This window comes from Monodelphis domestica, chromosome 1 (genome assembly GCF_027887165.1).
Source record: "Monodelphis domestica isolate mMonDom1 chromosome 1, mMonDom1.pri, whole genome shotgun sequence".
NCBI classification, from domain to species: domain Eukaryota; kingdom Metazoa; phylum Chordata; class Mammalia; order Didelphimorphia; family Didelphidae; genus Monodelphis; species Monodelphis domestica.
In genome coordinates this window covers 184147561-184174657 of record NC_077227.1, presented here as the reverse complement: position 1 = coordinate 184174657, position 27097 = coordinate 184147561, and the positions used below count along the sequence as shown (strand labels likewise).

At 34.6% G+C, this 27097-nt stretch overlaps 1 protein-coding gene across 4 annotated transcripts in view; it reads left to right on the top strand.

Annotated features, from left to right (window-relative positions):
• SECISBP2L (SECIS binding protein 2 like) overlaps positions 1–27097 on the top strand; it is a 79768-nt gene that overhangs the window by 41097 nt on the left and 11574 nt on the right. For all 4 annotated transcript variants that reach the window (XM_056810169.1, XM_007479926.3, XM_007479929.3 and 1 more), the window contains 4 exons: positions 13422–13584; positions 15680–15900; positions 16906–17060; positions 24446–24665. In XM_056810169.1, the coding sequence (XP_056666147.1) occupies positions 13422–13584; positions 15680–15900; positions 16906–17060; positions 24446–24665 (759 nt within the window). The remainder of the gene's footprint in view (positions 1–13421; positions 13585–15679; positions 15901–16905; positions 17061–24445; positions 24666–27097) is intronic.

The window sequence follows — 27097 nt, the reverse complement described above, 5'->3', positions numbered from 1 at the left end:
TGCATAATATTTTACATACATACACACACATCTCCACCATTTTAGGTACACTAGAACAAGATTGGCAACTTACAGCCCATGGGCCAGATTTGGCCTGTCATCTATTTTTATAGGACCCATGTATTTAAGAATGTTTTTTACATTTTTAAATAAAGTTATGTTGCCTTTTTGCTACGTTCCTGTTGTTTAATGTTTACAACCATGTGATTAGTCTTCTTTTCCGAATGATTGTTTAATTTACTTTCTTGTTTAACTCAAATCTGAACTCTTCAGCTTAAAGGAAAACTTATACTTTAATTTTAAATAAAATTATTTAGAAATGTAAAAATGATCTCCTCCCCCCCCCCCCCCCCCCCCCGCACAATACCAAAACAGATGGCAGGCTGGAATTGGCCCATGAGCCATATTTTCCTGACTCTTACATTAGAGAGTGACTGGAGGGTAGGAAAAAGGAGATCAATAGAGATGCCTAGAAGTTTATAGGAAGCAAAAACCCATTGTCTCACATGTTTATGCACAAGGCAATCAGCAAGGTGAATTTGAGATCCTAATGAAAGGAGGAAATTTTTATTGCATAAGTATCACAGAAGCTCTGTGGGATACCACTTGTAGTTATGTTTAGCTCTAGAAGTACCTTATGTAAAAGGGAACAAGATATATAAAAACAGGGGTGGGAATGAAGAGGCAGTAGAGTAAATCCCAGAGCTAGAAGACAGAAACATACTGGAACACATTTGAGTGTGATGTTCACTGGAGGCAGAAATAGAAGCAATATTCTTATTTGAGTACTCAGAAGATGAGAATAACTGAGGAACTGAATAAACATTACAGGTCTGGCAGTGATATAGTAGTGATGAGAGATTTCCACTATTTAAAATCTGCTAAAACATTTCTTTTCTATTGTTTTAAAATGAATGTTTGGTATATAGTAGGAACTTAATAACTGCTTGCTTCCTTCTTTTTATATAAATGGGAGACTAAAACAATAGCAATGAAAGGATAATGACTGAGCTACAGAGGTGGGAGAGGGTTTATTTCTCAACTTGGTTTAAGAATAATTCTATCTTTCAAAAAACAAGGGAATTGGACACAGCTAGGTGGCTCAGTGGATTGAGAGCCAAACTTGGAGTTGGGAAGTGCTGGGTGCAAATGTGGCCTCAGACTTTGTGACCCTGGGCAAGTCACCCCCATTGCCTGACCCTTACCATTCTTCTGCCTTGGAACCTATACACAGTATTGATTCTAAGATGGAAGGTAAGAGTTTAAAGAAAAAAGACAAGGGAAACAAAATATAGAAATCATATTCTGGATTTGATCCTGAGTTTCAGGTCAATGAAGTGAAAATGATGGGATTCTTTGATGAAGTATCATAGAATCCCACTACATAGAATTTGTGATAAGAGGAAGGGAAAGGATGGGAATAATTCTACATATGTCCTAGTTTTGGGGAAAGCAAGTGTCGGATTATTCAAGAAAAGAATAAATAGACTTTCATGACCTAAACTTCTACTATGGAAGTCAACCCAGGAGTAATGGCTGAAATTCTGAAGCTACATTTAGAAACCATTCTAATAAGGATTCTCTGAAGAGGCTTATCAGTTCTTTAAAGAGGGAATTCATCATGACTTGAATTAAAAAAAAAAAAACATCAAACTCTCACCTTCTGCCTTAGCATCAGTACTGTGTTGGTTCCAAGGCAGAAGAATAGTAAGGGCTAGGCAGTGGGAGTTAAGTGACTTCCATAGGGTCACATAGGTAGGAAGTGGTTGAGGCCAGATTTGAACCTAGGACCTCCTGTCTCTAGCCCTAGCTCCTAGTCCACTGAGCTACCCAGCGCCACCTAGCTCCCTCCATGACCTGAATTTTTAAAAGACTTGTACAGAAGAGAAAAAGCAAATGCAGATAACAGGATGGACCTCTAGAAACAGGTTTAGAAATATTAAGGTTCAAGCTGAACTTGGCTAAGGAAAGCTGTTTAAAAGAGGTAGAATTTTTTTGTTTTTAAGAGACTCAGATAAGGAATATAACTACTCTTCTGGGTTAGGATGAAAATCAAGGACAGTTGAGAAGGTCTCTTGCTTCCCTTTCCTTTGCCAAGAAGAAAAGGATGAAACAAGTGGTTAATAGGGAGCCATTGTCACAGATAGAGATGGAATTAGTAAAAAAAGAACCTAACAGCCTTAGAGTTTGTCACCTGGCCCAGATAAAACTATATCCCTAGTTATTGATAGATGTTATCACTAAGCCACTAAGCCAGTGACCTCACAAAGATCATAAGGAAGTGGAGAAATACTGTAAATTTGAAGAAGGGAAAATAGTGTTCCCATTACAGAAAAGGGAACATAATGAAGTCTTTAAACTAAAACCTTCTGAGCTTAACTTTGGATTTTTGCAGTCAATCAGCATATTATTAAAGGAGTGGTTTATGAACATTTAGAAAAGAATATGGTGATCATAGAGAGTTAGCATGGCTTCATCAAGAAGGGCATATGCTAATGATTTGGGGTTTTGGTTTTAAAAGATTACTCTATTACAAAAATGAATAATATGGAAATAGTATTTGAGTGATAATATATGTATAACACAGTGGAATTGTTTGTCAGCTCCAAGAGTGGGGAGGAAAGGAGGAGGGAGACAACATAAATCATGTAACCGTGGGGAAAAAAAATAAAGTTTAAAAAAAATAGGAACAACACATACCAGACCTGACTGACTTCAGTTGTGTGTTTGACAGTGTTACTGAACTGGTCAATCAAGGAAGTACTATTTACCTAGATTTTATCAAAGCCTTTGACAGCCTTTCAAGTTCTTATTACAAAAGATAGGGAAGATATGGGTTAGTTAGAAGTTAGGTAGATTTGGAACCTATTAGATAGCTGAAACCAAAATAATCATTAAAAACACTGTTCATAATGATAATAGTTGACCTTATATAGTACTTTAAAGTTTGAAAAGTACTTTATAGATTTTATTTCATTTGAGCCTTCTAGCAATTCTGCAAGGTATATATACCAATATTTTACAGATGAGGACACTGAGGCTAACAGAATTTAAATAACTTGACCATAGGCATGCTATATGATTTGAATCTAAGTCTTTCTGATTGGAATTCTTCCCATTGCACAATGCTTTCTTAATTTGCTAGCAGGTTTCTGAGTGGCATGCCTTAGGGATCTATGCTTGCTCTTTTGCGGTTTAAAATCTTATTTGGGACAAAAGCATAGAGGACAAATTTGCAAATAGCTAGCACTCTTGATACGATTCATGATCTTGACAGTTTTAAACATTAGGTCAGATCAGACAAGGTGAAATTTAATAGGGCTAAATATAAAGTTTTATACTTGGATTTAAAAAATCAGTTTCAAGATTGAGGAGATATCATGGCTAGATAGCAGTTCATATGAAGAAGTTCTGGAGGACTTAGTGTACTGCAAGCTCAGTACAAATGACCATATGATATGCCAGCCAAGAAGGGTAATGCAATCCTAGGCTGCATCAAGAAAGGCATAGTGCAAAGAAGCTAGATGTTTCAGTGGATAGAGAGCCAGGCCTGGAGACCAGAGATTCAGGGTTCAAATCTGGCCTCTGACACTTAGATGTGTGATTCTGGGCAAGTCACTTAACTCCCATGGCCTAGTCCTTATCTTCAGTATTTGGTATCAATTCGAATCAATTCAAAGACAAGATAAAGATTTAAAAAGAAAAGAAATGCATAATGAGTGGGATTAGATTAGTCAAGGTGCTACTGTACTCCCTACCTTATCCAGAACATTGTGCTCACTTCTGGGTGCTACACTTATCTGTACATTAGATAAATCTTGAGCAGAACAACCCAGAAGAATGTTTTTTAGATCACAAATGAGTCAATGAAAAGCATTTATTAAACAGTATACATTAGGCATTTTGGTAATTTAGCAAGATATACAAATATAAACATTGAGATGTTTCTATCCTGAAGGAGCATTCTAAACTAATAGGAGACAACGTGTAGGGAAATGGTAAGCAGGAAGGCAGGTTTTAGTCTGATGAATCACAGGGATGGTGAGTTGATTCATAGGACAATCAGCTAACTTACTCTTTCCTGAAGTAATTATCCCCTCGCCGCTTTTTTAGGGTAATATAAAATGAGGTTTTATTTAATTATTTTTACATTTTAATTTTAAAATATTTTTCCATGTTTTACATGATTTATTTTCTTTTCTTCCCCTCTTTCCTCCCCCCTTCCAGAGCTGACAAGCAATTCCATGGGGTTGTACAAATATTATTTGATACCTATTTCCATATTCATTTTTGCTATAGAGTGATTTTTTTAAAGCCTACACCCTAAATCACATACCCATATATGCATGAGATAAGTGATGTCATGTTTTTCTTTTGCATTTCTATTCCCATAATTCTTTCTCACAATGTGGTTAGCATTCTTTCCCATAAGTCCTTCAGGAGTGTCCTAGCTTGTTGCATTGCTACTAGTCCATTAAGTAAATTAGATTGTTCCACAATATTTTGCTTTCTGTGTACAAGGTTCTCCCAGTTCATATAGAAATCCTCCAGATCATCATTCTTTACAGCACAATAGTATTCTACCACCATCATGTACCACAATTTGTTCAACCATTCCCTATTTAAGGGACAACTATTGAAGGAATTATTCCTGAAGGTATTATTTGATTTTTGTGTTTATAGCAAGAGGTAGAAGACTGGTGAGGATAGAGTTGGATGTTGCTTGCCCTTTTTTTTCTCAAGAGGAACAATGACATTACAGGGTGATGTCTTGACTTGTGTGTAAACTGGATTTAAGTGAGGCAGAATCATCAATCTCACACTTTCTTCCAGAATCATTGAAGTTCAGTGTCAGGACAAAAGTCAGGACATCTTTTGGATGATCTTGGGGTCTTGGTGTCTGACCAAGCTCTAAGCATTCCACAGCTCCTGTTTCATTTTCCTTCATGGCTATTGGAACAAATTGCTCTCATCCACTCATTGCACAGGGGGAGGTTTTCACCTGCTTGGGGTAGACTCTCCTCCTAACTCATAGATTTTGAGGCCTGTCAATTCCCTTCAGTCTGGCTTAGCCCATCTTCTGAGATGGTTTTACCAGTATGGCCACTGAACATAGCTTCTTGGAGTCACAAGTAAAAATTGGGTGAAAAGTAGACAGTAGAGGTGGAAAATCAGCCCTGCAAAGGGCCCAGCAAGCTTTCACATCAGAGGTGCTAGTCCTCCATGAATACCCCATATGCTTATATTACCATACATTTGCAGTAACAGGATAGATGATACAGTAGACTGGTCAGATGATGGAATGGATATAAAGCATGATGATAATGCTGCCCAAAGATTAGTTAAAAGAAGTGAGGCTTTTTAGTCTGAAGAAAATACTAATGAGAGATATGATAACTGTCTTCAATTATGTGAGAGTTTTGACGTAGAAAAGAGATTACATTTGTCATTCTGGACTCCATGAAGTAGAACAAGGAACAATGAGTGAAAGTTGCAGAGACATTTAGGCCTGATCTGAGGAAAATGTTCCTACCAATTAGGTTTGTCCAAAAATGGAGGAGACTACCTCAAGGGTCAGTAAATTCCTTCTATTGAAGTCTTCGGTAGAGGTGAGATGACTGCTTAATAGGTATATTTTTCCAGTTTTCTTACATTTATTCTTTTCTCATGCACAATGTGGAACTACTGTGGCCTCCATGCTACTCCTCATGTAAGACATTCCATTTACCAATTCCATGCCTTTTGACTGAATGTCTCTCATACCTCAAATACTTACTCTCCTTGTTTCTACCTCCTAGCTTCTCTGACTTCTTTCAAGTCATTTCTTACTTTCTGCAGGTCTTTCCCAGTTCTCCCTACTGCTAATCTTCCCTCTGTGATTACCTTCTATTTACACTGTATGTATTCATATGGATAATTTTTGACAAGATGTCTCTCCTATTAACATGTGGTCTCCTCAAGAGTGGAGATGGTGCTTTTTGCCTTGCTTTGTATCTCCAAAGCTTAGCAGAATGCCTGGCACATAAAAAGCACTTAATAAACGACATAAGTATTGTTCCTTAGAGGGTCCAGACTTTTTTCCACATCTGGCTTATAGAAAAATCTTACACACCAAAAATTATAGTGACAGCAGTTGTGATTAAATTTAACTATGACTTTATACAATTAGAATTTTTTAAAGCCTTCACTATTTTCAGTGTCAATTATTGAACATTTATAAAATGCCTACATTGTGTCCGACACTGTGCAAAGCTCTGGAAATACTTGAAAGAGGCAAAAGATGTTCTGTGCCCTCAAGGAATTCACAATCTAATGCAGAAGAGAACATGCAAACAAATATATACAAATAAGCTATCTACAGGATAAATTGGAAACAATTAATAGACTGTAGGCACTAGAAATTAGAGGGTTTGGAGAAGGTCTTTGGTAGGATTTTAGTTGGGACCTAATGGAAACTAGGCAAGCCAGTAGGCAGAGATGAGGAGGGAGAGCATTCTAGACATGGGGGATAGCCAGAGAAAATACTCAGAGACAAGAAATGGAACATTTTGTCCATGGAATAGTCAGGTCACCAGAGTCACTGGATCAGAATATGGAGAAGAAGAAAGGAAGAAGTAGGAATAAGTAAGTAAGAAGATTGGAAAGATAGGAGGGAGCTACATTATAAAGAACTATGAATGACAGGATTTTGTATTTGATCTTAGAGATGATAGGATGTGGTGTGGTAATTTTGTACAATTATTTTTCTTTCAAGCATCATTTTGGGATGTTGTCTGTGTTTAGAACAGAATGGTATGTGAAAAATGAATAAATAGAATGAAAAAAGATTATGATTTGTTTATAGTTGCATAGCTTATCAATGTGAGAAATGGAACTTTTTAAAAATCCTTACTTTCTGTCTTATTATAAGTTCTAAGACAGAAGAGAGGCAAGGGCTAGGCAAGTTGTATTTGAGGCTAAGTGATTTGCCCAGGATCACACAACTAGAAAGTCTCTTAGACCAGATTAGAACAGAAATGGGACTTTGAAGCAGGTCTTTTGAATCCAAATCTAGTGCTTTCTCTCATATCACAGTTGGCTCCCCATACTTATAAATATGCGCCAAATATGGTGAACATCCAAGATGTTATGTCTCACTAGCACTTCAAATTCAACATGCCTTAAAACTGAATTCTTATTCCTCAAACCAATTCCAACATTTTTTCCAGAGTAGTTGCCTTTGATTTGACCCTTTGACTTCACCAAATCATGCAGATTCTTGCTTTCCAGTGTTCCTCCTATCTTTCACATTATATGTACTATTTTATTTAGCACAGATAGCAAAGAGATAACCAGGGTGGATAGGATATGAAACATAATTTGGAGGGATGGCCATCTAGACATAGCAAATCTGTCTGGGAAAGCCTTTCTATCAAGCAGCTCAGCCTCCATTCTGGAGGCATTGAGAATTTAAGTGACTTCTCCAGAGTTACATAGGTAGTAATGGTTAGGAACTTGAAAATAGATCAAGGAAGGAAGGAGGGAGGGAGGAAAAGAAAATAGATCCTTGAAGGCAAGGACTGTTCCGTTTTTTTCTTCTTTTGTATCACAGGCACTTTAATAAATGCTTGTTGATTGATTCCTCACACTGAAGCCAGCTCTCTGTTCATGATGCCACAATCCTGCAAAACACTGCTGGCAGATTAGTCTTTCCATAAAGGTTTTCTTCATGTCTTTCTCCTAATCATAAATCTTCATATACAGTTGTGGGAATAAAGCCCACACGTTCCACTTAAATTTAAGGTCCTCTTCAACTTGGCTCGAATTCATCTTTTTCATCTCAACCTTCTATTGTGGCCAAACTTGTTATTCACCGTTCTCAGAATATGTCTTGATTATTCATGCCTTTGCATGTAGATTATCCTCTTCTGGAATTCCTATTTTCAACTTTGCCATCTGAATCTTGCCCTTTTTTGGAGTCATAGAATGTTAGGGATCAGACTTCAGAAGCCATTTTTCCCATTCCAGAAGGGTTTAGTGCTTTGCCTAAGATCACAGACTTGTTTAGTGGTAGAAATGAGACTAGAACACAGGGTTATTGACTTCCAGCTCTGGCTCGCTTGAAGTCACATAATTATTGTGTGATGGGTAATAAAGGACTATTTTTGGTACAGATTGCTCCTAACTGTGGGACATAAATTAATCCTATCTCCCACACTGTGGCAGACATATTTTGAAAGGGAAAGAAGTCAATATACAGAATATGAGAATGGAATATGTTTAGATACTTTAAGAACCTGTATTGCTGACATTGACTGAGCATAATCTCTTCCATGATATTTTTTCTGAGTTTCCTAATCAGCAGTCATTTCTTCTCCCTCTGAAACGATATACAGAATTTCCATATTCTGTATCTTATATAGAGTTGAGACCAAGACTTTTGGGATACCATTTAACTTTTTTTTTTCCCTGTGCTTACTTATCTCCCTTTCTACTGATCTGTATAAGATCTACTGATCTGTATGATTGAGAGGAGAGAGAATAGTTTATAATGTTTTTGTGTCCCATGTACATAATTCCATAAATAATTCAAAATGAGGTCAATAAGGTGCTTTCCTCACAATGCTCCTATAATGTATATAGTACTTGTATAACTCTCGTTTTAAAAATAAAGAAATGGAAAGTCAGAGATAGTGTTATACAACTAATAAGTATGAGTCAGTATTCAATACAAAGTCTCCTGGCTCTTAAATCCAGTGCTTATTCTGCTATAATACATACCCTTTCTTAAGTGCTTCATGTTTATTGCTATTTGATCTCTATGTTACTGACTATTTTATTTGTGTTTATAATTTTTATTTTATAGCATATTTTATATAGTGGAATATATCTTATATCTTGTAGTATATTTTAATTATAATCATTCTAATAGGGTTGGTGGTTTAGTGGATGGAGTACTGGGTTTAGAATCAGTAAAGCTGGAGTTCAAATCCATCCTTAGACACCTGTTAGCTATATGACCCTAGGCAAGTCACTTAACCCCTATTTGCCTTAGTTTCTCAACTATAAAATAGGGACACACTGGAAATCACTCTGGTATTTGTGCGTAAAAACTTCATAAAGAGTCAAATACAACTGAAGGACTGAACAACAATGGAGATTTGATAAATGTTTGACTTACTAGTAGAGTGCTTTGCTTTTAGGAACGATTTTGCAGGTAAAGTGAGCTTTAATTTATTCATCTGTTTACAAAACATATCAGATATAGTTCAGATATAGAAATAAGAGGGGGCAGTTGAGTCGCTCAGTAGATTGACAGCCAGGCCTAGAGACAGGAGGTCCTAGGTTCAAGTGTGGCCTCAGATACTTCCTAGCTGTGTGACCCTGGGCAAGTCACTTAAACCCCATTGCCTAGCCCTTACCATTCTTCTGCCTTGGAGCCAATACACAGTATTGACTCCAAGATGGAAGGTAAGGGTAGATACAGAAATAAGTAAGGCTTATTTCCTGCCCAGTATATTCTAGGATGATGAGAAAACATATATATATATATATATATATATATATATATATATATATATATATATGTATGTAGCTATGACATAGTACAATATATTTATATACTCATTAACTTCTTTTTATTTTTTAACTATAGTTTATCATATAAGAGATATAAAGGGCTATTTATTTGGAAGGAGAAAGATAATGCATGACTAGAGTGAAAACTATGGAATAAGTAGCATTTTATTTAATGCTGACTGTGTCTAGTATTGTGCTAAGTGTGGAGAATATAAACAGAAAAAGTTTCTGCTCTCAAAGTACTTATGTTCTAGTTAGGGGAGATAACATATATTAGAATGAACAATAGCATTGTGGATGGAAAGGCACAGTGATCATAGAGTGCAAATGATAAGTTCTAATCAGCATCAGGGCTTGGTTGTCAGGGCAAGTGGTGAGGCTTGGTGAGCTTCTGTTTTACTGTTTTCTGTTTTAATCAGTTCAGGTTTAGTCTAGGAGACCAACTAGTTGGTCATCAGCAGCAATGGAATGCCATATAATACAATAATGTCCACATAGGAAATTGACATGAATTTCAAGTTCACATCATAAAAAATTAAAAGAGAACAGGAGGAACTACCTTTCATTATAGGAGAATTCTTAACCAAACAAGGGAGAGAGGTAATCATAAAATACAAAATAGATCATTTCAATTACATTAAGTTAGAATTTTTGCAAATGCAACAATAGAAACAAAAATAGAGGAAACTTTAAATTGTTGGGGGTAGGTAGAATTTTTAGATTACTTTTCACTGATAAAAATAGAACTGACATAAACAAAAAATTTGCTATTCAAAGAAATAGACTTGATCCAAACATCTAAGATCAAAAGCCATTGCTTAGCAGAAAACTGAACAGAGAATATGAGGAAACAGAATTGCAAATTATCAATATCCATGTGAAAATATTACCCATATCACTAAGGAAAAGATTATAAATTAAAGCAAGTTTTTAAACTGTTACTTTACAAATTAGCAAAGGTGACAAAAACAAGCTGTATTGCAAGGTGGAATTATGAATTAGGCCAACTATTTTGTAAAACAGTTCAGAATCACATGAGAAAAGCTAGTTATATTCTTTGTTACTAAGTGCATGGTATTACAGAACTATATGAAAAAAGTTATTTTGTGTTAAGAGGTAAAAATTTACAGATTACAGAATTACATAAAAAAATTACTAATCTGTTCATACTCTAAAGAGATAAAAATACAGAAAGAAAATTTTAACGGATGCCAGTATGTCCATGACAGCATTTTTTGTGTTAGCAAAGAATTGGAAATAAATTGGGTGCCCATTAACTAGGGAATGGTTAAACAATCTGTATCATATGAAAGTAATAGACTATTACTGTGCAATAAGAAATGATGAGAGGGAGCAGAGCTGCTGCCTGAGTCAGTAAGGTGTGAATTGAGGGTTTGTTTCTGATGCATACCATCAAGTCTACCCAGCCTCTCAGACCTTCAAGCAACATTATAAGAGTCAGAGAAAGGTCCAGGTGGCTGAATTGGCAGAAAGAATTGCCACATTGGAAGTTCTCTACACTAATGAAATTTCAGATATGAACCAAAAAATAAATAATTAATATGAAGAATTCAGAGAAACATGGGAATATTTATTAATATGGAGTGAAAGAAGCAGAACCTGAACAACAGTTCTGACTGATTACAGTAATATAAATGAAAAGAGTGCTAAAAAGAAATGAAACTTTGATATATGGAAAATAAAACAAAATGGTCCCTGAGAACAGTTAATAAGAAAATCTCCATCCTCTCAGCAGAAATGTGGGATTTTGAGGGCAGAATGTTGCTTAGATTGTCTGCTGAGGTCTCTTTATCTGTTGGTTTTGACTTACTGTTTTTCTTTGTTACAAGGGAGAATTTAATTCATGAATGGCATAAGTGGAGGTGGAGGAATATATCTGCATATGGCTAATGTAAAAAGGGCAACAATTTATCTTATTTGTTAAAAAATAATAAAAAACAAACAAACAGTGTAGTGGAGAAAACAAGAAATTTCTTTTACTCTGGCTAAATTTATATGGTGCCCTATCATCCAGAACAAGGCTCACAAAACTATAGCTCATGGGCCAAATCTAACTTGCCACCTGTTTTTTACAACCCACAGGTTAAGAATAATTTTTACTTTTTAAAATATAACTATTTAAAAATAAAGCATGAGTTATCCCTTAAGCTGCAGAGTTCAGATTTAGGAGATAAAAAAATGAATTAAACAGTCACTTGAAGGAGAAGACTAAATCAGATGACTACTACCATTAAACAACTGGAACAAAGTGAAAAACAAATACAACTTTATTTTAAAAATTAAAAAACATTTTTAATCCCTGGGATTTAAAAAAGGTAGTGGACTGGATTTAACCTGCAGACCATAGACTACCAATTTGGGATCTAGAATGTTGATCTAATACTGTTCTAGAGAGCAAGGAGTGCTATTCTGTAGATTAGTTCGTATGTGTCAGTGGAAGATAAGTTTGCTGAGTGATTATATATATAACTGAGCACCAAAAACTGAATCCAGGGGGGAAAATGAAGTCATGTTGGGATTGGTAAAGAAGGAACAGCTGAAGGAAGTACCTCATTTAAAGTGAATACTGTCTTTAGAAAGAAAAGCCACTAAGTTGGCCAGAAAAGCGAGTGGTTGACTATGCCAAAGGTAACAGTAGTTACTTATTTTTCTATAATTCTTTTGGTTTATAAAACATTTTCACAGGATAGTATCTTATTCAAGAGTTCTGGGAAGAAAGGACTTAGAAGGGGTAATATTAATATTAGGTTACTTTCTGTAAAAAATAGTGGATATTGAAACAAGTAAAAGGCATCCTGCTATAAATATCAATATGGGTAACAGCATTTTCTATGGGTTTAGTTATTAAGGGAAAAAAAAAATAATCCTAGAAGGAGAGTGATAGCATTAGGAGAGTGTGATTTACAAAATGGAAAGGTTTGAATGGAGAGGAAAAGGTCAAATGGAAGGGAAAGACTGAGGTAAAGTTTCATTTTGTCAGTTGAGGCAAGTGTTTTGAGAGGGTAGAAAAAAGATGGAGTACTGTGGGGAGTTCAAGTAGTATGTAGAGTGAATTAATACATAAAAATAGTTGTAAAAGAATACAAAGATTGGAAGGGTGCGTAGTATAAATAGTTTGTTAAAGCATATTTTTATTAGTAGTTACATTATATGACTATATTTGTACTTTGTTCTGTTTTGTGGAGGTTGTTTTTTTTTTTTTTGCTTTTTTCTTTAACCCTTAATTTCTGTCTTGGAGTTAATACTATGTATTGGTTTCAAGGCAGAAGAGTGGTAAGGGCTAGGCAATGGGGGTTAAGTGACTTGCCCAGGGTCACACAGCTGGGAAGTGTCTGAGGCCACATTTGAACCTAGGAACTCCCGTCTCTAGGCCTGACTCTCAGTTCACTGAGCTACCCTGCTGCCCCCCTGGAGGTTGTTTTTAAATCAAATAAAGTAGACCAACTAAAATCGGACAAATAGTTGAAAATAAATGTTTAAAGCAATACAAAGGAAAAGCTAGGAAATGGTGAAGTATGGAAAGGGAGTCAATGGCTGAGGGTTTTAACATCTTTCTTAGAAATAAATATTCAAAGTCTTCAAACTTTAGATTCTAACATTCTTGCCTAGTATTTCTAAAACAGACTGATTTGAGGACATTGGAGAATTTGAAAAATTATTCATATAGAAGTAGGAAAATTTAACTTAGTATAAAATTATTTTCTTTTTTATAATCTAAATGATATTAATGTATTGTTGTTAATTCTGGACATTTTGAAGATATAACCATTTGCCATATTAAACTTTTTTAAGAAACTGTTTAGAGTTTGGAAAGATTTTAAACTAATTTTTTTACATTTCAGATACTGGACTAAGTATGCCTAGTGATACTTCACTCTCTCCAGCAAGTCAGAATTCTCCATACTGCATGACACCTGTGTCACAGGGCTCTCCTGCCAGCTCAGGGATAGGCAGTCCAATGGCATCTTCAGCAATTACCAAAATCCACAGCAAAAGATTTCGAGAGTAAGAGTTTAGATATTTTTCTTTATTATATTTTTCTCTGGTGCTTTGTGAAAAAGAGGTTTACTAATTAGTTCATATGAAAAGTTACAGGGTGCCCAAGTGTCTCAATGATCTTATAGAATGCAGTATCCTGATGGGAGTCCTGAATTTAAACATTATTATTTTGTTATTACTGTGTATGCTGGCCATATAAGAATGTGATGAATATAGAATTTTATTTTCATTGAACTCTGAATAAAATTTGTCTTTACTTCACCAATCTTTAATATCTTTAATCTTTAATATCCTTTGGAAATATGTATTTGAAAAATACTTTTTAGTGAATAATTTCAACAAAGTATTTACCTGTTTCATCAGATACTAAAATGTTTTTCATATAGAAATAATTTAACAATGAATTTATTCTTCATATAAAGCTTAGTTGATTTAGATCTCTGAGATATCTATTCTATTTTGCATTTAGTATTACTTTTAGGATTATCTTGCATTTTCCATGAAATCCTTTTTCTATTGTGTACTTTATCAATCTTTGAGGAAAACTCTTAAATTTACTATAAATTATGCTTCTGAAGGTTTTTGAAATAGAGATTTCTATTTAAAACTATATATTTTTTTGTAGATATTTGTTAGGTTTTCAAAACTAGCATATAAACTGTTAAGGAATGACTGTTGTACCATCATCAGCATGTCAGCTGAAAATAATCTCCTAGGAAGCATTAGTAAATAATGTATGGAATTAATTACTTCTTAAAATGAAGGGGAAAAGTATATAGTTAATGTAATTTTGTATGTTCAAAATACTGCAATTTATACTCAAAACCAACTTATTTTATATTTTATGAACTTATGTTTTTATTTGAATTATATTGTAGTAATTTCCTTTTTTAAAGTCCATTGACAAGTTATTCATGCCTAGATTAGAAAAATGTCAAATTTTGAGTGATAGATGCAAAGTAAAATGTTACATGAAATAAACACCATAAAAGGACACAGAAGTAGAATAAAGAAGGGCTAAAATGTTTTCATGATGATACTATTCCTAATAATATCTACAGTTGTCTGGTATCTATCTTACATGTAGATAGTTTTTTATATGTTTTCTTCCCATTAAGACTTGAGTTCCTTGAGCAAGAACTGGTTTTGTCTTCCTTTGTATTCCCTGGTCCCTTAGCAGAATGCCTGTCACATTGCGTTCAATAAGTGCTTGCTGAATTTACTTGACTTCCTTATTTATCTGAATTAAAAGTTCATCTTTTTTTCAATTCCCTAGCCAATCTAATTATATTTTTTATTCTTGTTGAGTAGATTTTTGCTTTATACATTCTTAAAGTTGCTTACCATATAAAATGACAGTTTGCAGTAGATAATGGGACAATAACTTTACCATTTTATTAACATACTATTTCGTCATTTTATCTGTCATAAAGCTAGAAATTACTCATTTTAATTGGAAAATACACTATCCTCAGATCAAATCAGTTAATTCATTTGTTACATTAAAATCCTCAAAGAGCTTAACATTTGATCAGGAAATTGTGGTTAAATATTTAATAGAAATAATTTGGTTATTTTTTAAATTTAAAAACATTTTTTAATTTTAATGATAGTTTCCACATAAATTTTCTGGAGTTACATAATCCAAAATTTCTCCCTCCCTTCTTCCCTCTTCTCTGGCTGTCAAGCAATTCAATCTGTGATATATATATATAATCATGCAAAACATTTCTATATTATTTATTTTTGTAAGTGAATAATCTTATGAAACCAAAACCTGTACTGGATATTATCAGTCACCCAACCAAAAGACAGTTGGAATTGTAATTTGAAAACAAAAAGTCCAATTCATTATTTTGTGTTTTTCCTCTTTTTACATATAAATAGGAATTGCTTGAAGGATTTGTTTCAATATTATTTTTCAAATCTAATATACTTTTCCATTTGTTAGATAAATAGAATGTTTAGTTTAACATTATAGTTAAAGTTTTCTATAGTAAATATTTCCCAAGTGTCATTGTATGATGAAAGAAAGATGTGAGAACATAAAGTTAGGGCCCATTTTCAGAGATAAACTTGTTAAATATATTTTTCTTAACAGGTACTGTAATCAGGTTCTCTGTAAAGAAATTGATGAATGTGTGACTCTGCTTCTTCAAGAGCTTGTTAGTTTTCAGGAACGCATTTACCAAAAGGATCCTGTAAAAGCAAAAGCAAGAAGACGTCTAGTTATGGGCCTTCGGGAGGTTACCAAGCATATGAAGTTAAACAAGATCAAGTGTGTTATTATTTCTCCCAATTGTGAAAAAATACAGTCAAAAGGTAGGAATGTGGTTTGCCTACCTATTGAAGTGCCTAGGTATGTATGTGATTGTAGTGTAATTATTTGATATATAGTGTGCTACTTAGTAAAGGAAGATGTCTATTTCTCAGTTGATATTAATTGTATTCAAAACATGTATATTTAATTAAAATGTGGAGCTTCTATTTCAAAGAAAATATCATTTTTGTTAATGAAGATATTATGCTCAACCCTCTTATGATAAAAAGTTAGAATAGTGGTTAGTGCCATGTATCTCAATCTATTTGAAGTCATCTACTTTCCTGACAATTCTTTCTCTTCTCCACTTTCTTTCTACTAAAAGGAACAGAAAGAATGTTCCCTTTAACATCACTGATAAAAGTTTAGTATTATGAAATATATTGTTACAAGCTTAGGATGTATGGAATAAATTCACTTCTGCCTTTTTATAGACATTATTTGCTCAAGGAGCGAGAAGTACCATTGGTTTTCTTTTGCTCAAATGGAATAGATTAACTGTAGGCTTGTCCATATAGCATACTGGAAATATTTATCTATGATTTTCTTTATTATTTCATAGTATGTTTATTAATTGAGCTAAGAACTAGAGAGAAGGAATGTTTGTCTATTTATAACAACAAACTTATTTGTAGTTTAATATGAAAAGTTAAATGCTTGTTGATTTGAAGTTTATTCAACTCCCAGGCACTTTGCTAGGCAAAAGATACCTACAAAAGACGTAGAAGAAAAGAATCCTACCTTTGAGAAGCTTACAGTTTAGTTGAGAAAACAAGATATACATACATGGAAAAGATGTAGAATAGAAGGTAATAAATACTATTGATGTGAGATTTTTATGGTACATTGTGCTATAGGAATTTAGAGTCAATTAAACTACTTTTTTCACCTTTAAAAACTGAAATATTAGCTCAATTTAGGACATATGGAATATTAGCAAGTAGAATATTAGCTCAGTTTAGGTAAAACATTACCTAACTTTGTGAACTTGATTTTTTTTTCTCCAGGTGGCTTAGATGAGGCACTTTATAATGTTATAGCTATGGCACGGGAACAGGAAATCCCCTTTGTCTTTGCACTTGGACGGAAAGCTCTGGGTCGCTGTGTGAACAAGCTGGTGCCTGTCAGTGTTGTGGGAATTTTCAATTATTGTGGTGCTGAGGTAATGAGAATTCAGAAGATAAAGTTATTTTTAGCATATTTTGGGGGCAATGTTACACAATGCTAATATAATATTTGGGTACTTTACAAAGAGTTAATGGGATCATTTAGATAGCTCAGTAGATATGGAGCCAGGCCTGGAGGTGAGAAGACCTTAGGTCAAATTTGGCCTCACACATTTCCTAGCTGTCTGATCCTGGGTGAGATACTTAACCACAATTGCCTTTCCCTTATTGCTCTTTATGCTTTGGAACCAATATTGATCTGAGACAAAAGATTTTTTTTAAAAAATGAATTGATGAATTTCAAAGAGTGAACAAAGAACACCTACATTATTATTATTATACTTTCCCTCCAATCTTTTTTTTTTTAACCTAACCTTCCTTGTTGGAATCAATAGTGTGTATTGGTTCCAAGGCAGAAGAGTGGTAAGGGCTAGGCAATGGGGGATAAGTGACTTGCCCAGGGTCACACAGCTGGGAAGTGTCTGAGGCCACATTTGAACCTAGGAACTTCTGTCTCTAGGTCTGGCTCCCTCTAATCTTGAGAGCATTTTTTTATAGTGAATAAATCCATTTGTAGCAATTAATAGACTAAATTTCCTCTATAGAGTCAGCTGGTGATACAGGGGCTAGAGCACTGGGCCTGGAGTCAGTTGAACTTAAATTCAAATGTGGCTTCAGACATGTACTAAATATGTGATCATGGCCAAGTCACAACCTGTTTTCCCAGGTTTCCTTAATTGTAAAATGGTAATAATAATAATATCAGCTACTTTGCTGATTGTGAAGATAATTTTTTTTATTTGGTCAATTTCAAACATTTCTTGGTTACAAAAATCATATTCTATTTCTCCCTCCCCTCCCCCTGCCCTTCCCATAGCCGACACGCAGTTCCATTGGGTATTACATGTGTCCTTGATCAGAGCCTATTTCCATGCTGTTGATGTTTGCACTAGGATGTTCATTTAGGGTCTACATCCCCAATCATATCCCCCTCAACCCATGTAATCAAGCAGTTGTTTTTCTTCAGTGTTTTTACTCCCACAGTTTTTCCTCTGAATGTGGATAGTATTCTTTCTCATAGATCCCTCCAAGTTGTTCAGGATCACTGCATTGTCACTAATGGAGAAGTCCATTACCTTCGATTGTACCATAGTGTCTCAGTTTCTGTATACAGTGTTCTCCTGGTTCTGCTCCTCTCACTCTGCATCACTTCCTGGAGGTTGTTCCAGTCTCCATGGAATTCCTCCACTTTATTATTCCTTTTAGCACAATAATATTCCATCACCAACAGATACCACAATTTGTTCAGCCATTCCCCAATTGAAGGACATCCCCTCATTTTCCAATTTTTTGCCACCACAAAGAGCGCAGCTATGAATATTCTTGTACAGGTCTTTTTCCTTATTATCTCTTTGGGGTACAAACCCAGCAGTGCTATGGCTGGATCAAAGGGCAGACAGTCTTTTATCGCCCTTTGGGCATAGTTCCAAATTGCTCTCCAGAATGGTTGGATCAATTCACAACTCCACCAGCAATGAATTAATGTCCCTACTTTGCCGCATCCCCTCCAGCTTTCATTACTTTCAATAGCTGTCATGTTAGCCAGTCTGCTAGGTGTGAGGTGATACATCAGAGTTGTTTTGATTTTCATCTCTCTGATTATAAGAGATTTAGAACACTTTTTCATGTGCTTATTAAGGGGCAGCTGGGTGGCTCAGTGGATTGAGAGTCAGGCCTAGAGATGGGAGGTCCTAGGTTCAAATCTGGCCTCAGACACTTCCCAGCTGTGTGACCCTGGGCAAGTCACTTGACCCCCATTGCCTAGCCCTTAACACTCTTCTGCCTTGGAGCCAATACACAGTATTGACTCCAAGACAGAAGGTAAGGGTTTAAAAAAAAAAAAGTTTTGATTTATTTGACTGAAAAATTGCCTATTCGTGCCCCTTGCTCATTTATCAATTGGAGAATGGCTTGATTTTTTGTACAACTGGTTTAGCTCTTTGTAAATTTGAGTAATTAGATGTTTGTCAGAGATTTTTGTTATGAAGATTATTTCCCAATTTGTTACTTCCCTTCTAATTTTGTTTACATTGGTTTTGTTTGTACAAAAACTTTTTAATTTGATGTGATCAAAATTATTTATTTTACATTTTGTGACTTTTTCTAAGTCTTGCTTGGTTTTAAAATCTTTCCTTTCCCAAAGGTCTGACGTATACTATTCTATGTTCACATAATTTACTTATAGTTTCCTTCTTTATGTTCAATTCATTCACCCATTCTGAGTTTAACTTGGTGTTGGGTTTGAGGTGTTGATTGAAGATAATTTTTTAAAGATAATATTTTTTAAAAGCACTTAGTACAAAATATGTTCAGTCTAAATGCTTATTCCCTTCCCTTCCCCTAAATCTATAATATTATGGAAAGCAGCATATAATTTTACCTTATCTCAAATTACTTGCTAGAATGTATTTTTCTTGTAGTACATAGTTATTAAATTCCTCAATTTATGACAGAGAATATTACATATTTCAGGCCTCTGTGTGTGATTATTTTAGCATACTGAATTTGTTGCAATTAAGGTAGCATTAGAGAGACTAGCTAGCTACTTATGGCGAGCCTACTGAAACAACTGATTTGTAAGCTGGAATCAATTTAAAATGAGAAATATAATTGCCAAGTAGTCCAGCATGCTTGTAAACTGGTCAGTGAATTATTTCCCAATAGAACAACATCTTTTGGAAACAATCAGCAATAGAAGGTTATTTGCTGCTTCTTTTCATAGCCAAAGGATGTTGGATGATTTTGTGGGATTTTGCCATCATGTAGTGATTTTTTATTATATACTCTTTTCCACAGTAGTGACATAGCTGGAAATAGACAAGATTATGAATTCTGTTGAGTTAGAATACCTTCTTCCCTAGATTATTTTAAGTTTCTCACATTTGGAGTCATTCTTGACTTTAGCCCTTCATCCTCCATTTTGAAATTTCTCTCACTTCTATTCTTTCCTCTTACATTGCTATCATCCCTATTTTAGCCCCTCATCCTAATTTCTCACATGATTGGTCTCTCTATTTTTGGTGCTGCCTCTTGTCTCTCTAGCTTATAATGACCCAATCATTCTCCCTCTCTTCAACCTTTCCCATTATCTTTCAGACTACTGTCAAAGTAATTTTTGTATAGAACCGCTCTGCTAAAAAAAACAAACAAAATACTTTGTTATTCCCCATTGCCTGTTTTTAAAACAATTTTTTTTATTATTCTAGACTTTAAACACCAAGAAAGAGAATGTGTATACATGTAGCAGAACACAAGAGGAGGATTCTGTATGAAGTTGTGATTCTCCATTTCATATCACTTTAAAATACGTATATAAAAATTCTGCATGTTATTTTCAAAACGATTCCACTTATACATCCTTCTGAACTTTCTGTTCTTTTTTGTGCATCAAAAACAATATTTCATTGACTTTCTTAAAATTTTTTTGGCTTCACTATATAATACTGACCCCCCCCCCCCCGAAAAAAAAACAACCCACAAGATATTTTTTGAAATCTCACATAACAAATCAACCTACTTAAGCAAAAAAAAAATTCACACAGTGCCATATCCACAATTCTGTTTTTGTACCTTGAGTTCACTTCTCTGTCAGGATGTAATTGACATGTTTCGTTAAAGGTCTTCTGTACACATGATTGGGCATTTCACTGATCAGAGTTCTAAAGTCTTTCAAATTTGTTTCTCATTATAGTGTCTTTGTTCTTATATAAATTATTCTCGTTTCTGCTATTTTCCGGATTTTCTTAAATTTATCTTTTTCACAATTTCTTATGGTAAATTATATTCCATTACATTCATATACCACAACTCATTCAGCTATTCTATACTTGTCTTCTAAGGCTATTTATGGCACCCCTTAAGATTTGAGTTCTTTGCTCCCCCACCTCTTTTTTTTTTTCTTCTCACTTAAGGATTTGGAATTCTGTTGTGCTTGTGACTATTCTCACCCCAATATTAGCCTTCTTCTTAAGCTTTCATATTCTCAGTTGTTTTCCTTTTGAGTGTGATATATTTATGCACCCAACTTTATGTGTGCATATGTGTGTTCCTCATTCCTTTGTCCATTTTGGATAAGAGTAAAGTTTATCTGATGTCCATTCCCCCATCTTCCTCCATGTTTGTGTGTTCTCATGTTCTCCAGTTAGGATAGATGTCATGTTCTGCCACCCTTCTTTTTACCTTTTTTCTACCGTAGAGCATTCCTATCATTCTCTTTTCTTTTTCACTACTTCAAACCCTCTGAACAAAACCAACCTTACTTCCATAACCTCTGTTTTTCTTAGTTAATTCTCTTAATAACGTTTGAAGCTGTTAAGATTCTGAGGGGAACCCTTGTTTGTTCTTTTCTCAGAAAACATTCTACTGCTAAATTGTCACATACCTTCATCCAGTTTCTAAAATCAAATTATCTTTCTAGGGCTCTCTGGACCCATGTTTGTATTTCAGAGTTCCTACTTAGCTCTTGTCTTTTCATCAGGAATGCTTGGGAAGTCCTCTATTCCATTAAACATCTAGTTTTACCTTCCTAGGATTGTGTTATTATTTTTGCAGAGCAAGTTATTTTGGTTGGAACTTTCTCTCTTTTGCCTTTTAGAATATTGTATCCCCAAATTCCTCCTGGTGTTTAATAGAAGCCTGACTAGTTTCTTGGGACTTGATTTGATTCTATCTGCAGTATTATTTCTTTGATGTGGAAACTTTGGGTTTTGGTTATTACATTCTGGGACTTTTCTTTTTAGGTTTCCTTTTAGGAGGTGATGGATTGACTTGTTCTTTAATTTGCCCTCTGGTTTTAATAGATCTGAATTGTTTTTATTTATGATTTCCAGAAATGCAGTGTCAAAGCCTTTTTAAAAATGATGATTTTGAGAGAATTTAGCAACTCTTAAATTTTTCTCTTTGATTTTTTTCCATCATTTGTTTTTTATATCAGAAATCTTATATTTCCTTTTATTTGTTCAATCTTATGATTTTGTTGTGATATTTATTGTTGTTCCATGAAGTCATTGTTTGTTTGGTCCTATTCTTTTTTCAAGTCCATTTCTTGGGTAAGATTTGCTACTTTCTCTTTTAAGCTATTTTCCTTTAAGTTGGAGTGAGGCCTAAGCAGAGCAAAAAACTCATTTTACAAATGAATCATACAGGGTTAAGTGACTTGCTCAGGGTCACACAGCTAATAAGTGTCTGAGGCCTAACTCTAGGACCAACACTCTATCCAGTGTATCACCTAGTTTGCCTTCTAGTTTGTTAGAGTTAGGTAGAGCATACCACATAGTTTAAAGTCTATAATAAGATGCAGGAACTACTACATTTCCTTGAAAAAGACATAGTCAGGGGTAGCTAGGTGGCTTGGATTGAAAGATAGGCCTAAAGAAGGGAGGTCCTGAGTTCAAATGTGGCCTTATACTTAGCTGTGTGACCTTGGGCAAGTCACTTAACCTCCATTGCCTATCCCTTACTGCTATTTTGCCTTGGAACCAATACACAGGATTGATTCCAAGGCAAAAAGTTATGGCGGAAGGAAGGAAGTAACAAACACAGAAATAATCACACATTATATCTCATAGTAGACAATTTCTTGAAAAGCATGACTTTATGACCTTGTTGCCCACAATTGAGAAGTTCTAGCTTCTTTCAAGCCTTAGCTCAAATCTTACCTTCTGCAAGAAGTCTTTATTTGAATTCTCCTTAATGCTTTTGTGTCTTCCCTCTGAGATTATTTCTAATAGGTTGTGTACATATCTTGATTTACATAGTTGTTTTCATAGTTTCCCCATGAAATTATGAATTTCCTTGATTGAAAAAAAATTTTTGCCTTCCTTTGTAATCTTCCATGATTAGCTTAGTACCTCACAAAGCTAAACAAGTGCTAAGCCTGACTGCTTATAAAGCTTCAGTTCTCTTTTCCCTAGGTTACAGTACAAATTACTATGCCACTTAAAGCCCTTCATATTCTTAATTCAGCCTTGATTTCTGGACTGATTAGGTTTTACACACACCTTTATGAACTCTATAGTCCCTGTACCCTAACTTAGTTAATGTTCTTCGTGTATGATATTTCATCTCCATGACTTTTAGCGCCATGAATAATCAAGGCCTTATGGTTGATATGTTCCCTCCTCACCTCCACCTCTAGGAACCTTTCAAGACTCTTCTTGTATGATACTTCCTACACGGAGTCTTTCCTGACTTGTCCAATTTTTAGTTGTCCTCCCCTCATGATTTTGTATTTATTTTGTATGCATTTCATGTTTTCTTATCCTTTAAGATAATATTTTCCCTAGTATAATGTAAGCTTCTTGAGGGCAAGGACTAACTTGTTTTTTTTTTTTCTATCTCCAGCACTTACCAGAGCTTGGCACAGTAGACACGTATTTAATAAGTATTTGTTGAATTGATGCTATTTAGAACCTGTCATCTCCTATGTACTAATTCCATATACTTATGACACTAATTTGGGAACAAAAGAGAAGGGAAGCATTATGACTTTAGGAAAGAACTTTTTAAAGCAGAAATCCCTAGATCAGTAATTAGAATAAAGTATCCTGGCAATATCCTTGGCAGTACACCTACTTGGGGATTTGGGGGAGGGACAGTATATCATTCTCAGAGTAGGCACTGAGTAAACACTTATTGAATGAATACATTTATTTGTGTTTTAGACAAGTTAGTCAGCCTTTTCACCCGAACTATTTTTTGTTTCATCAGAATTTAAGGAAGTGTTTGTTGTCTAATCAATCATGAAAATGTTCATAAAAATTACTGTAAAGTACTTTTGAAATGTTTATTTGACTGATTTTCCTACTTCTTACTCATTGTCCCCTACCTAACCACCTATATATACCTGTCCATGAAGTCACTGTTTTTCCTGCTCACTGGTTTCATATCCTGTTTAACTTTACAGTTAAGAAACTATTAACCATCTGACCAATTTCTGGCCTTTTCTAATATGGAACTATTTGGGGGGTTATTAATGGCTTAGTGTCTGTATGCATACTTTTGTATATGTGAAAATCTGTGTGTATATTTTTGTGAGGTGAAGATATATGCATGTGTGCATGCATATATATATATACTTATATATGCGCTCATGTATACACCACATGTATGCCCATACTCATAGATATACAAATTAATACACACATTAGGGAGTTAGTTCATTAGGATACTTGATCCAAGAATGTGCCAGAACTATATTTGAATATACTGTCTCACAATATGTCTTAGTTCAGTTAAGGGAAATAGTGTATATGTTTTTAATTAACTTGAATAAAACTATAGCAAGAGAAAGTATTAACTAAAATCTTTTTTTTCTATTTAGAGCCTATTTAATAAGTTGGTAGAATTGACTGAGGAAGCCAGGAAAGCTTATAAAGACATGGTGGCAGCAATGGAACAAGAACAAGCTGAGGAAGCCTTGAAGAATGTTAAGAAGGTTCCCCACCACATGGGCCATTCCCGGAATCCTTCTGCAGCAAGTGCAATTTCTTTTTGCAGTGTTATTTCTGAACCCATCTCTGAAGTTAATGAAAAAGAATATGGTGAGTGGTTTTAGCTACTAATTTTAACTTAAAATGTTTTTATGGGTAAATTACTCATTTGTCTTGATACAAAGAAGTACTTTCAAAGTTGTTTTTTTTTTTTTAATTCTTCCCTCTTCTTATTCTGTTTATAGCAGAATCAAATTGCCCATAATTAAAGTTAGGTTTCTCTTTAAAATATTACCTTTTTTTTTTAAACGGGAAATAAAAAATTGGGGGCTAAGATTGAATAGGTAGATAGGATTATAGTTTAATTGCTATTCTAGACTTCAACATTATTTAGATTTGCATACAGTTAATTCTAAAAGTTCTATAAAATCATATATAATGGTGGAAGGGGCTTTAGAGTTATTTAGTTCAACCTCTTTGTTTTAAAAATGAGAAAACGGAGATCCATAGAAGTTAAGTGATTTATACAAGGTCACTGCGAGTACCTGACAGTGCTAAGATTCAAACCAAAACCTTCCCCAAATCCATTGCTTGTTCACAATACCACACTAGTCTTGGGCATCAAACAACATAAAACTGTCTAGTAATCCAGCTATAACGGTTCTTGAGCTGACCCCTAAAGCTGTGTGATTTCCAGCATAGTCATCTTTCATTTTTTTTCTTTCTGGAAAGACTGTCCTTAGATACCTAGTCCCATCGATACTGCTGAATGATTTATTCATTTTTTTTCTTCTTGTTGGAGGACACTTGTTTTCCTCCCTGGACTCCAAGATATTGCTTTTCAGAAGTTCTTCTTTTCCTCTATCATTTCAGTAACTATTCTACTCCTCCTCTCTATATCTGAACCCTTAACCTGCACTTTAGTAATGTGGATGACTAACTCCCTAAACTTTTCCTGACTATATCAGAGTAATGAGTCATTCTTGGATACTCTATTCAGGACACTCTTCTAGATATTCTCTTTTCTTTTGACTTCTGATACTACTTTCTCCACATTCTATTTCTGCTTTCTGACTAATACGTGTTTTTCTTTGCTCATTCATCTGTTTCCATGTTCTTAAGTAAGGATGTTCACCAAGAACTTTTCTTTGGTGATCTTATTCGTTCCCGGATGTTCATTTATCTCTGTTCAGATGACTCTAAAATATATATAGTCAATCCAAAGACCTTTGGGACATCTCCCCTGGTGCATCCCATTGATGATAACTCAAATTTGTTATGTCAAAAGTAGATTCTTATATCAATCCCCTGCTCAGAAACCTTCTTTGAAGCTCCCTACTGCCCATAGGGTAAAATATAAATTCATTTGGCATCACTAAGTGTCATCTCGCTCCAGTGTTCCTTCTCCAGTTTTATTTCTAGTTCATGAGTTATATGTCCTAGACAAGTGAGATAATTTGCTATTGCCAAAATTCAAAATTCTCTCTCCCCTTCTGTATATTCATGCAGGTTGACCCCTCATGGCCTTTGGTGCACTGGCTTTTTAACTCCACTGCTTAGATTTCTTTACTTCCTTAAAGATTCAGTTGAGGTGCTCCCTTCTTCTCAGTATTTTCTTTCATCCCTTCTGTACTAATGCTTTCTTCCATATCAAATCTTCCTAGAGTTCTTTTTCTGATTTCTCCCTCTTCATCCATGCTTCCTCTTGTTTATTAACTATTTAGTTTAAATCAAAGCTTTAGTTCTCAACTTATAAACTATCAGATGAAAACTTTTTGTTTAAGGGCAAACTTTTGAGGCAGGTAGGTAGTCCAGTGGATAGAGAGTGACCGGCTAGGAGTCAGGAGGTCCTGGTTTCAAATCTGACCTCAGACACTTCCTAGCTATGTAACCCTAGGCAAGTCACTTAATCCCAATTCCCTAGCTCTTGCCACTCTTCTGTCTTAGAAGTTATTCTAAGACAGAAAGTAAGGGTTTAAAATAAAAGGGACACTTTTGATTTAAGACTTTAATTGGTTAATGATGCTATTATTATCCTGTTTCTCTTCTACAAAGAGCAAGACTTTAATAGAATGGCTTTTTATTAGGTCACACATCCTAGCTGTGACCCTGGGCAAGTCACTTAACCCCCATTGCCTAGCCAATACACAGTATTGATTCCAAGATTGAAGGTAAGGATTTAAAAAAAATTTAAAAAGCCCTCATAGAATTTTTGTGTTACCCGTACTAAGAAATTTAAATAATGGAGAAATTTTGTGTAATAAGAAATATTACTTAGGTTTGATGTCTTCTAAATAAGTTTCCCGGTTATAGAATTTTTCACACTAAATCAAATAGTGTTGTGGTTAGTCTTAACTTAAATTTTTTTTTAATAGAAATTTCCAAAACCCATTTAGCCTTAGTATATATATTATATGTATAAACTATAGACATGTTGAATGATGCCCAAAAAGACAACAGAATAGTTTAGATTTGTTGGTCTACCACTGCAGGCCCAGGAACAATAGAATAATGAAGATAATATTGAGTTCAGTTTATTTAAG